Here is a 13,239-nt window from a genome sequence, read left to right on the forward strand (position 1 = left end):
ACAGACTCTCTCAGGTTACTTGTTACTATAGAGATAATGAGGGCAGCCTAGAAGTGTGCACAGTTGAGCTGCAAAATGCCAAATGTCAAGGTACGTCATTATCTTACATCGATTAATACTTCAGAAGGGTAGAGTAAAAGAATCCCAACTTATTTGACACCATAGATAGACAACGAATGACATGCCAGTGGTTCTCAAAGTGGGGTCCTTGTAGCGCCGGGTAAAAACCAGACTGCACAACACCACCCCCTGGCGGTGGTGGACTAAAACTAAGTGTGTGAAAGAGGCTGGCCCGCCAGGCTGCTAGGGTCCTTGGGCGGGGGGTCCTCAGCATAAGTAGCATCACAATCATTTTAACCACTTTATCCATTTATATGTAGGCTATTCCAAAAAATTGCAGCTGTACAACACAGAAAAATCTTGAACAGGTAAAATAACATCATTTTGAGATTTTTGAACACAAAACCTATCTTCTGGTTGTCCCTGGCACAAAACATTTACAGATCGGGGTCGGAGGTCAAATATATATCAATTTGGGGGTCCTTGGCATGAAAACGCTTGAGAACCACCGATCAACTTTGATGATGGAGAGGGCCACTACATTTTCACACTCACTCCAGAGGGCCACAATGCATTGCATATACATAGCAAAAATAGCCGATCTACAATCTCAAAACGCGTCACAGGGCGACGCGTTTTGAGCTTGTAGATCTGCTATTTTTGAATTGGAATCCCGAAAAGTAACTTTTTCTTTTTCTTCTTTTGTTTTAAAATTTCAAATGCATTTATATGTTCTTATGTTAACTTTATGAACTTAAATACAAATACATTGGACATAAAAAATACAACAACATTTTAATACTAGTCATTTAGCTACTAATATAGACTGGAGTAATTCAAGCCGGTCATTTTCTCCATGTTTGGAATCAATAATATATCAGTATTCCGGTATTAACCTGCGGGCCGCATTAAGTGAAGGTGGGGGCCGCATGTGGCCCCCGGGCCGCCAGTTGCCCATGTATGAGTTAGATAGAATCTCAAGTTGTTTGACTCCATGGATCACCAGTAACAGTGCAGCCAACAACAGTCAGTGAAAACGTCGGTAGCCGACGTACGTATATATCCACCACCTATAGCACTGAGCATGACTGTCTTAGCAGAGCCCTGATGAACTTCTTCAGCTCTTTGTCCTCTCTGGTCCACCTCACCAGTCTGCTCAACACCAGGCGCCCCTCGTCCGCCTTGGCCAAGCCCAGGAACCATCCCCCCGCCACGGGCGCCGCCTTCCCCTCCTTCCCCCCTTCCTCTTTCCTTCCCGAGTTCCTCCGCCTCCTCTCCTCTGTCGCCGCCGCCACCGCTCCCTCCTCCGCTGCTCCTCCTCCTCCGTCCTCCCCCATGATGTCGTCCAGGCCGGGGCAGACGCAGGCTCCCCCCTCGGGCAGCCAGAGGGCATTGTGGGCCATGGCCCCTCCAATCCCCTCGGCTCTCTCGGCTCCGCCCCCGGCCCACCTCAGGATGCGGCTGCGGCCCAGGGGCACCAGCTGGCGGTCGCCGCCCACCACGGACACGCTGCCCAGTCGTAACTTGAACGCTGGGGGTTGGGAGAGAATGGGGGGGGGGAGGGGACGGTTAGAACAGAGTCGTTCTCAGACCTTTTCATTTCAACAGGGTTCCCACACCCTGTTGAAAATAGCAGATCTACATGCTCACAACGCCTCGCAACGCGAGGCGTTGTGAGCATGTAGATCAGCTATTTTCACAATTTCTGCCCATTTGGCCCATGTTTAATTTGTCATTTCAGCGGTATTAACAAAATCAATAACCAAAGACAATGCATAGCTATTTTTTCCAGGACCTCCCAGGACCCTTGATAAATTCCAACACTTTTCCAGTACTGGAAAAATATTTTTCTAATTTCAAAATATTTCCAGGAATTTCATGACCGTGGGAACCCTGTTTCAAGGACCCACCTGGTTTTGGTGTGCATTCACTGGGTCAGTGGTTCTCAAACGTTTTCATGTCAGAGACCCCAAAAATATATAGTGTTGCTGTCGGGCAGAAACCTCCTATCTCAGTATTCTAACCGTAATCTTCTACAAAATCAAGTGCTTTTGCATTTTAATCCTGAAGAGTAAACGTTTTGGACATAATGAGGTTTCCACCCGACAGAGACGATTATGCATTTGGCCGAATTGCCGCGGACCCCCATTTGAAAATACTTTGTGCCAGGAACTCTCGTACGAGATTGTTGTTGTTAACCCATTTTGTGCTAATTAAATTAACGGATTAAAATGTCCAGCGTGCCTGCAAAAGGCTGCATTCACTAGCGTTGTCTTATTTTGAAGGCCAGAAGTCCACAGCGTAAACACTTTCGGTCTGACGTCATCGCGTCCTGTGCCGGAATCGATCATTGTTTACGTGGTGTAATGGCGGATCGGATCGATGCTTTTCAACATGTGTTTTATAAGCGAGCATCTGCCTCCATCTTCGCTTCTAAAGTGTAGTTTTGAGATAATGGACATTAAAGATGAGATCCCCCGTCTGCCTCAATGTTATGGGATTACTATTTTGTGCTCGTGGATCCGTGATGATGAGAAATCAGCGACGGAGATGTGCTCGGGACCTTCGGCCATTGTATCCGGTAATATAACCGCCGTTACAGTAATATATTACTTTTCACGAGTATACTCGGGATCGGCACCATGTGATACTCGAGTATTTTTCACGAGTATACTCGGGATCGGCGCAAAATGAGTTAAAATGTTTCAAAACATCCAAAAAATTGAAAATAGCAGATCTACAAGCTTGTAGATCGGCCATCTACAAATATCCCATGTACAGTATGTAGGGTTAAACTGATTTTTATGTTGTCATATCTGGAACCCTGTCAAGGACCCCTGGGGGACCCCGACATTGATAGAACAAACTACTATATGTTTGATACACAGACAGTGTTAATTCAACTCTGTGAGTGGTAAAAATGAAAACAAACAGTGTTACAAAATGAACACTATGGATGTTGTGTTTTTCTGAACATGAGACATGGAACACACTGTCCTTGAAGACACATGTGTGTGTGTGTGTGCGCGCGTGTGTGTGATCTGAAACGGTAAAATAGAATCTGCAATTTTGACAAAAGCGGTGCCACCTAATTCATTAACCAAGCGTATTACTGATGGAGGGGGCAGACTGCTCTCACCATATGGACTTTGGCAGAAGTTGTCCTGGATGTCAGTCTCTCCCTCAGCGGCTAGACTGCAGGCATCACAGATCACAGTTCCTGTAGATTAAGAAAAAGTTAAAGCTCTGTGTTCTGATTTTAGTAAACAGAAAATACATTTTCGGAAGGGTTGCCAGTTTTCATGCAATCTAAGGAGAGTACCCAATCCAATTAATCAGCTTCAATTGTCAAGTGTTCCAATTCCAATTTTGTCTCATCGGTTTTTGGTTTTTGTTTCGTCACTTCCAATTTCACTTGTGTATCCTTCATCCTTTAGGGCGCCCTACACACAGTTGCGACAGCTATCGTGTCTGTGTAGTCTGAGATTGAGGGGGGGAGGGGCGGATCCAATGCATTGTCAATTGGTTTTTTTGTCGTTGCCGTGTCTCTTGGCCAAAAGACAGCCTTTGGTTGAGCAAGAAACACGGCAACGACAAAAAACCAAACAACCTTCCATTGACAATGCATTGGACCTCCACCTCCCCCCTCATTCTCAGACGATACGGAGAAACTCCCACCCCCCTCATTCTCAGACGATACGGAGAAGATGTTTCACGCATATGTGTGAGTCCGGCCTAGGAGTTCTCTCTCTCCAGATTTGATGAAATGAGTAACCTGACCTTAAAATACATTTCCTGTTTACTGAGAGATAGGGAAACTGAACAAACACTCCAATAGCAAAGATTAACATAACAGTTGCTGATTAACAATGATCTTAACAAAAGAATATCACTTGGGCCTACTGCACATTAAACCCCTTGTACAGCTTTCCCCACAATAACAGACAACCGAAAAGACACTAGTATGAAGCCCTGGGGGACATCAATCAACCACAATGGGGGTTTAAGTGGTTAAAGCAGGGGTCTTCAACAGGGGGTCCGGGACCCCTAGGGGGTTCTCAGAGTTACTACAGGGGGTCCTCCAAATCTTTTTGTGATCGAAACTTTTTTATTATTAACCACTTGAACCCTAGTGTCCATATTGGGAGAACTTTAGCCAAAAATAGCTGATCTACAAGCTCACAACGCCTTGCGCTGTGAGGCGTTGAGCTTGTAGTTCGTCTATTTTAAGCAAAGAGCTTTGGTGTAGATGCGAAAAAGAGTAGACTAAGTACAGAGTGAAAGTCAAGTTGTATAAGTATTGACGGTTCAAGTGAGTGAAAGTCAAGTTGTATAAGTATTGACGGTTCAAGTGGTTAAATATCTGAAAACACAAATTGACATGAATCCAAAATACACTGACAATTGTGCTGCCAAACAATGACACTATATGGAATCTATGAAAAGGTTGTGGGGTCCCTCCCTGCTTCATCTCTCTAGTCTCAACTAAGGGGTCCTTGGCCTGAAAACGTTGAAGACCCCTGGCTTAAAGAAACAAACAGCACACACCTTTGTTTGCCTCCTCCTCGTGCGTGGCGGCCTCCTGTGCCGTGCGCGTCTCCTCCGTGTCTCCGGTCTGCGGGATGCAGAGGTCGGTGCCCTGCGGGAACCTGGAGCAGTTGAACATGTCGGGCCAGGGGAAGCCGAAGGCGTTCATGACGGGAACGCAGCCGTCCCGGACCGCCTCGCACAGGGCCCTGCACGGCATCACGGCGCCACTCAGCTCCGCCAGGCACACGGGGGCGAAGAGGGAGCACAGGAACTTCTTTGTGTCCCTGTGGTTGCACAGTGGTGAAATAATTAAGTATTGATTGATTGATTGATTGATTGATTGCGACCGTCAGGTTGCAGTTACTATCAAAAGCTCCACCGGCTGTCAGTCCACCGTTTACCCTATCCATGCCAAACTTTGCACACACACTCCCTGGCTGCCAAACCACAACCTTCTAAAGCCTTCTAAAGTTTGTGTATGCGACAAGCCTTCTAAAGTTTGTGTATGCGACCTGACGGTCGCTTATCTCCCGATTAGGGAGTCTTCAGTCTTACTGGTTTTATTTTGTTATATCACACTCAACATACAGTCAATTATCATAACAGATGATGGGAAAGAAAAAAATCCCAAGGGCTTGTTTCCATTGTGGTCCTCTGTACATAGATGTTATGTATGGCGTAATCTCTCGAGACAGCCTCAGAGTTGCTACGCTTCTGAAGGAAGAGAGACAGACCGAGTGGGCGTCGCCCTTTCTTTGCGATGGCTCGCCAGATTGTGTATGGCGTATCCACTAGTGGTTCTAACTGAGTCGGGACCCCCAGGGGGGAGGGGGTCACCAAATGATGGGTTTCCAGGTTGCTTAAAATGTGCAACATTGTGTTCTCTTTTAACACAGAAAACAAAACAAACCAACTCAAAGTGAGTGTATACGGCTATCTGAACTGTTTCTAAATGACAACAAAAACGTATACTTCTGGCTAGCCATCGTCACGAAAAGGGACCGCCCACTTGTCCCTTTTCATTTTCTGTGAAAAGGGACAAGTAGCCATCATTGACTCTTGTCTCGAGAGATTGATGTACAAGTAATCTCAAGTATTGTACTCAGGGTTTCTGCAACTGTCTGTAAGACTTTTACACGTCTCATAATTGTATGTAAGACCAGTCAACAACAACATAAAGTGTCATGTTTACATACATTACAGGGAGGTCATAATGTCTATTGTCCATTAAGTGCCAGGAATGCCAGGGAAACCCCCTGCTGCCAGCCTGTTTATCACCCAATTAGTTTCAGTCATAGTAGCTATTGATTACCTTAAGTACCAGCAATCTGGGGACAGGCCGGTGCCATTGTGTTGCTAATGCTTACTGATGCCCTCTGAAAATGGTGACAGAGCAGGCCTAAATACAAAATGGACTTGTTTTTGTCTTTTTAAGTCCTTTATAGGGCCTTATTTCCCCAGAAACCCATGTGTTGTGTATACTGTCTTCAGTGTCTTGTCTTAGGCACAATTTTGAGATACATTTCCACTCCACTCTGTGACTCTCCACTACAGAAGTTGGTGTTTTAAATATAATAGATATTAAAAATGTAATTTCACTATCACGCCCACTATACAATGATTTGAAAACTGTAGTTTGATTTAGATTAGGCTAATGCCAGTATTACAAAACATACAATACATTCACCAATTAAATTGTGTATGCTACTCGTCTATTCAAAAACATGGCAAGATAATATCACAAAGTGTGGCATTGTTGTGAAAAGATTTTGAAAACTTTTGACAAAACTTGTTGTGACATCCTACAATCTGCAATAATGCACTGGTGCTGTAGCCCATACTGTTGTACACAGTGTTGAAAAGCAACAGGATTTCATAGATTAAAATAAACAGTTAATAAAGTAAAAACAATATAACGTGCTATGTTATGTAGATCTGCTATTTGCATTACTTCTTAACTTTCATTACTTCTTAAACATTTGTTTTGTAATTTATGGAATTTCTTTGATTATTTCTTAATGAAATGATGAAAGAAAATTGTTGAATTTTGTTTTTAATACATGACATTTTAAGCTTTTTTGGAATGTTTTTTGAAAATGTTTAGAAATAATTAAAAACAAATGCAGGAAACAAATAAATGAAGGGACCCATAAAAATGTGTTCGTTACCCACAAATGGGTCCCGACCCACTGTTTGGGAAACAGTGGTCTACTCTAAACAATAGGCTGCCGCTGGCTACATAACAATATCTACCAGTAGACTCCCTAAAAGGTAACCAAGACCCCGGAATAGATCTAATAACATGGTAACAGTAGGCCTACCTGTGGCACAGCTTGGAGACCAGCGGCAGCCATGCGGCAGACTGCTGCTGCGCCTCCCGCAGGGAGCTGTGCTCCAGCAGGTTGGGGACCCTCATCTGTCGGTAGCCCACGCCGTGGCACAGGGAGAAGGTGCTGGGGATGGCTCTGCACACGGAGCGCACCGAGGGGGATCCGCTCAGGCTCAGCTGTGCGTAATGCTGCGCGTCGGAGGAGGAAGAACCGCCAGAAGAACGCACGAAGCAAAGCGCAAACAGGACTCCAACGCTGCGTAGGATACAGGCGGTGTCCATGACGATGGATCCTTGTTGTTGTTGTCACACTGAATAGAAAACATTAACTGAAGTTTTATTCAAGCTTTCCAAGTTGTGAATGTGCTGTGCTGTGTCTACTCTAGACTCGACCTGCCCATAGGTGTGCTGTGAACAAAGAAGGGGGTGGGGGTACCCGGTACAGGCTCCTCCTCCCAGTGTTGGAAAGTAATCAAGTACATTTACTTAAGTATCATTTTGAGGTATTTGTACTTCATTTGATTATTTCCGATTTCTCATTGGCCTACTTTTACTTCTACTCCAATCATGGATCCAAACATTGTACTTTTACTCCACTACTCCAATTATTTGAAAACTTTAGTTAAAGTTAAAGTTACTTAGTAGAGTTTGATTATTATTACAAAACATGCATTAACCACATCAGTCCTTTGGCCATTTGAAAATAGCCGATCTACAAACTGTGAGCCTGTAGATCTGCTATTTTCAAAATATTTTTACATTTTAAATAGGCTACTTGAAATGGGATATATAGTCTTCATTATGAGTAGGCCTACTTTTACTTTTGGTACTTTGTGTACATTTTGATACCAATGCTTTTGTACTTTTACTCAACTACATTTTTTATTCCCAAGTTTTACTTGTAGCATTTATTTCCACATTGCAGTATTGATACTTTTACTTACCGGTAAGTAAGAAATGTGAGTACGTTTTACACCACTGTCTCCTCCCAGCCATATCCCACCCTGTCAGACTGGTTTCCTGGGGGCCCATTGACGCCCCACCCACATGGGTGGGGGGTGGAGTAGACTTGAGCAGTGGTTCTCAAACATTTTCATGTCTCTGTCTGTCAAGAACCCCCATTTGGGTCCTCTGATAGATTCAGACAATAATTATATTGGGGAGAGAAACCGTGTTCTATACATTCTCTCATTTGGATAACATTTTAACAGGTGAAATCATAGTGAAATGGATTAAGAATAAAATGTAGATTGGCTATTTTCACAATTTCTGCCACTAATATTTGACAATTTGGCCAATGTTTGATTTGTCATTTTAGAGGTATCAAAAAGTCACTTTAGAAATTGTCACTTTAGAAATGTGCAGATACCCTGTAATGTATACACTTAAACATTATGTTGGTTTATTTACGGTTGAGTGAGAAAACAATGTTGCACATTAAGTTAATCATCTCCCCCCCAAATAATGTGAGCCCCCCCTGGGGGTCCAGACCCGCAGGTTGAGAACCACTGCTATATATTAGTAGCTCTTTAAACAGAAAATGCATTTTCAAGTGGGACACCAATGTCACCCAACCATGGAGAGAGACCTCATTAAACAGACTCATTTTCATAGTGTAGGCTTCCTAATTCCAATTTTGTCTGCTTAGTTTTGTTTCATTACTTTCAATTTAATTTGTTAATTATCACGTATCCTGCCGCATGAGTTCTCTGTCCTGATTGGATGCTGTATCGTGGCCTGAACATGCATTTTCTGTTTACTATAGCTGGAAAGAGAGGGAGACAGACCCCTGTTACTGAACAAACACTCAATTGCAACGATTGCTACTATCCAGAATAGGCCTATAGAGCTATAGATAGAGTTTCAGATAAGAACTTTATTGATCCTGTGAGGGGAAAGGGGAAACTCAGTTTCCAATGGCAGCACAGCAGTTAAGGTACAGATTACAGGGCAAGAAAGGGTATAGCCTACTGTAGATATAGCCTAAAGCAGGGCAAAACATCACATTCAATGCATCACTATGCAAGTAATTGGCAAATAATTGTCTCCATCTATCTACGCGTGTACAGACAGTGTTGCAGACAGTGGAGGTAATAACATGTCATCGTCACACAGTCTCACACTCAACAACCTGCAGGTTGATAGAAGTTCTTTGATGTTGTGCCAGAAAGCACAAGCCTGCTCCGTTTCCACACCACAACAACACCAGTGTTCTTCTCATGAACATCTAACTCACACAAACAACAAGCCATTCCGTTAGTTCATTTCCTCTGCATGGAGATTGCATGTCAATAGAAGGTCATCATCATGTCATGACTCACGGCCAATGTATGTAATGTAGCTGTGTGTAACTTGTCCTACTAGTGATTGTATAGCGTTTTAGTGATTCTAAAACTTTATTATTTCAAGGACCCTCAGTTTGAAAGGACCCACTCTCTTTTCCGTCCTCTTTTATCTCTGGCACATTCGATCCCAGGCTCCCCCCGTTAGTGTCAAAGTGTCCTTGAGCAAGACACTGACTGAACCCCTAACTGCTCCCGACAAGCAGGCTGGTTCCTTGCATGGTTTCCTCCGCCGTCTGTGTATGAATGTATGGGTGAATGTAATGCACAATCATTGTAAAGCGCCATTTACCATTTACCGTAATGTGCTCTCAGAGTTATAGCGCTGTAACTCCTTAAAGGCAGCTGGGGGTCCGACTTCCTACACCCCAGATTGGGAAGTACACTGTTGTAACCTCATCTTATTGCTGTTGATTTAGCCTCTAGGCCGCAGGGCCTGTGTTAGACCTATTGATCCCACAGGGGAAATTCAGTTGTCAATGGTTACAGCAGGAAAGAATTAGGAGACACAAGACAGATTGGCTACAGAAAAAGGAGACACAGCTACGAGTTGCAAAATAAGTCGTACTAATTGTAATGATAAAGATACAAAAGGGGGTATTAGCTAACAATCCACTGAGGCTAAAGAGTACAACTTGCCTGGTCCCTTTTGCACGTAGACTATATTATGTAGAGTAAAGTACAGCGAAGCTACAGTATTGACCTTAGAGCATGAATAACAATATAAGACCAACCCCCTAATCATCCAAGTATTAAAGGAGTAGTTCACCCCAAAAAATACGTATTTTCTATCAATTGAACACATCAAACTATAGAGGGTATGCGCATGCATAAAGTGAATGGCAAATCGAGTGGCAAAGTAGGACTAGGATAGGACTTTTCTGTTTGGATGTATGGGATGTCAAGGCCAGAAAGTATTTTGTTGCCACTCAATAGGCGTTCCCGCATAACTTCGGGGTATGATGATGTCACGCACATACCCTCCATTGGCTTATGAATGTGACCAAAACCAACACTCAAGGCTTCATGTGGTGTGTAGTTGTAGTACTAATTGATAGATAATAACTAAGTCATTTTATGGGTGAACTAATCCTTTAAGTGTTGCTATCGAGCCAATCATGAATACAGAATAAAGTGAAGGTTAATTCAGACCAACCCATCCCTATTCTGGGCATGTGAAATACAAATAAAACAGAGGTCAAACATGGTCTAAAATAGCAGATCAACAAGTGTAACATTGGGAGAGAATTGCCAGAGAGGGAGACCTTGGTACAAATTCAGTTTCTGCCTCACTCAGCTCACCAAGCTGATGGCTACTCAGATGGTCACCATGACCATAAGGGGGAGCAGTAATAAGTATTTGCTCAGGTACAAAAGAAAAAGCCCCTTTTCCACAGGCCCAACTCCACACCACTCCACACCACACCGCCCACTTGTGCCAGGTTTTCCACTACAAGGACCTGGGTAGAGTGGTGTGAAAGTGGTACTAAACAGGGTACTAAAAAGTATCCACTCTAGAGTAGGTCTGAGCTAGGCCACACAGGGCCAAACACATCATAATGACTGATCCCTCACTGGCTTTTCATTTAGAGTACCATGATATAGTTCTAATACTAGATTCTATTGTGTTATAACCACTATTATAATCTATTATAGTGTATTATAATTATCATAGTAATACATTAATACTTTATAATGTATTATAATCACAGTTATAATCCATTATAGTGCAATATAATTAGGATAGTTGTAATACAAATTTATATTGTATTATAATCACAGTTAAAAGGGTCAATTTGTTTCTTACCGATAGGGGTACTTTTGTGTAATGGAAAATGTAGATATTGTTATGTGGTGCGGTGTGGTGTGGTGTAGTGTGGTGTGGTGTGGGGCTAAAACTGCAGTCGAAAAGGGGCTTACACACATTGCTGGGGGCGGGGCAGGACGCGAACCGGGGACAATCCAGACAACCTCTCTGCGGGCGCCACCCTGAAATGACTTTAACCACTTTCAACAGGAGCGTTTTAATAACAGGTGTGTCAGATTAAGGCGTGCCCAGAGCCGTGGGTGTGGCCACTGGTCAATGTTTCCACATTCACACAACTGAACACACACCCATTATTAATCTGATTATAGCTGCGGCTGTGTATAACCACATCTGTGGTTCTCAAGTCATGGCAAGGACCCCCAAATTGATATCATTGGTGGGCCTATTTGGCCACAGACCCCCATCTGAAAAGATTTTGTGCCAGGGACAGCCAGAACAGAAGATTTGTGTTAAAGAACTGCGAAATAAAATATTTTTCAAAAATAGTAGATAGCAGAGAGTAACATGCTGTGAGCTTGTACATGCTATTTTTTAACGGACAAAGTGTCTAAAATGATTGTGATGTGGCATTATTAACATATTTGACTGGAAATCCCCCCAAGGGCCCCACATCAATAAATCCATCAATCAAAACACATGTTGTGAGCTTGTGGATGAGCATTGTTTTTTGTAATTCTGTAATAAAACGTAAAAAAAAAAGAAGGTAAAAAAAATATTTGGTTGAAAGTATTGGGATCTTTGAGTTTGTCCATATCGCCCACCCCTACTCTGATACTGCATTTTAGTGGTTCTCAAAGTGAGGTGCAGGGACCCTCAGGGGTCCTTCTGGGCGTTCCAAATGGACACTTACCAAATGGACACTTACAGGTAAGTTCCAAATGGACCCTTACAGGATATCCCTACACTCTCAGTATGTAACTGAGAGTGTACAAATGGAACCAGATGGATCAGACCTGTATGTAACTCAGAGAGTGGACAAATGTAACCAAATGGACCCTTACAGGTATGTGACTCTGAGAGCGTACAAATGTAATCAAATCGACCCTTACAGGTAGCTGTGATCCATAGCGTTAGAAGGAGGTTCTCCTTATTCCTTCTAACGCTATGGACCAGAGCTACCTTACAGGTATGGAACTCTGAGAGTGTACAAAATGGAACTAAATTGACTCTTATAGCTATGTCAGAGTTATGGCTGTCCTTGAAATAAAAATAGAACCACTGCTGTTTTTAGTATTTGTATTTTTCTGTACTTTTCTGAGTGGAGAGTGAAACCGGACTCCACACACACACGCCTGCACACCTGTCACTGCTAACCTGATACCCCCAAAACATCTCTCACACTGCTGTCTCTCAATTCATCATGCAGCAGCAGGCCAGCATCATACTAGAAAGTGTACATATAACTTTATTTATTCATCCTATTAAGGCTAACAAAGGTCAATGTCCCATTTCTTAATTTGTACAAGGTTGTAAGTTTAACTGTATTGTGATATAGGCTATAGTTTATTAGTTTTATTGGGACCAATGCCTCATGTTTGAATAATTCCACGAGCTGCGGGCGATGGATGAATTATTTAAAAGGACCGGCTCATTTACCTCCTCTGTGTTCCAATGAACACAGTCAGTTTGACACACGGTCACACACCTGTTTCAAAGCTCACTCGCCACTGAAGTGCCACCGTCTTTGTGCTGCTGTTATCCGTTCACCAAACCTGCTGTGTAACAGGTGAGTTTGTGTGTATTCTTTAAAGGAAGAGTAGTTTATATAGGGACTATGTTTTTAGAATACAAGATGCAAGTTCCTTTTTTTAAAGAAATAATGGTCACCTGAAGCAATAGAAAGATAGAGAGCCAGTTCTCGAATTATCACATACTAGGCTAGAATGAGATAAAATAGACTAGAGTTTTATTTCAAATTGTGTTTTACATGAATCGAGATGTGTCACTTTTTGAAATGTGTTAATTTGTTGTATTATCCAGCATGATTCTTCAGATTAATTTACTATATTTTTGGAATCTTGTCACTTGTATATAGAACAGAAACATACAGGTAACTATTAGCCTAAATGTGAGACTTGCTGTGTTTTAGCCATTTCATCATAGTTTAATAATCTATTATGTAAGTTTGATATCGTTATGTGTCCGTATGT

General features: G+C 42.7%; 1 protein-coding gene across 1 annotated transcript; it reads right to left on the bottom strand.

The window, feature by feature from the left end:
• Positions 1-1,130: 1,130 nt before the first annotated feature.
• sfrp2l (secreted frizzled-related protein 2 like) lies at positions 1,131-7,201 on the bottom strand (the record flags this gene model as incomplete). The annotated part of the gene is made up of 4 exons (XM_080731175.1): positions 1,131-1,591; positions 3,200-3,280; positions 4,609-4,874; positions 6,912-7,201. The coding sequence occupies 4 exons, from the start codon at positions 7,199-7,201 to the stop codon at positions 1,131-1,133; spliced, it is 1,098 nt and encodes a 365-aa protein (XP_080587301.1).
• Positions 7,202-13,239: the final 6,038 nt, after the last annotated feature.

Source organism: Nannobrachium achirus (assembly GCF_963921795.1).
Source record: "Nannobrachium achirus genome assembly, chromosome: 8".
Lineage (NCBI taxonomy): Eukaryota > Metazoa > Chordata > Actinopteri > Myctophiformes > Myctophidae > Nannobrachium > Nannobrachium achirus.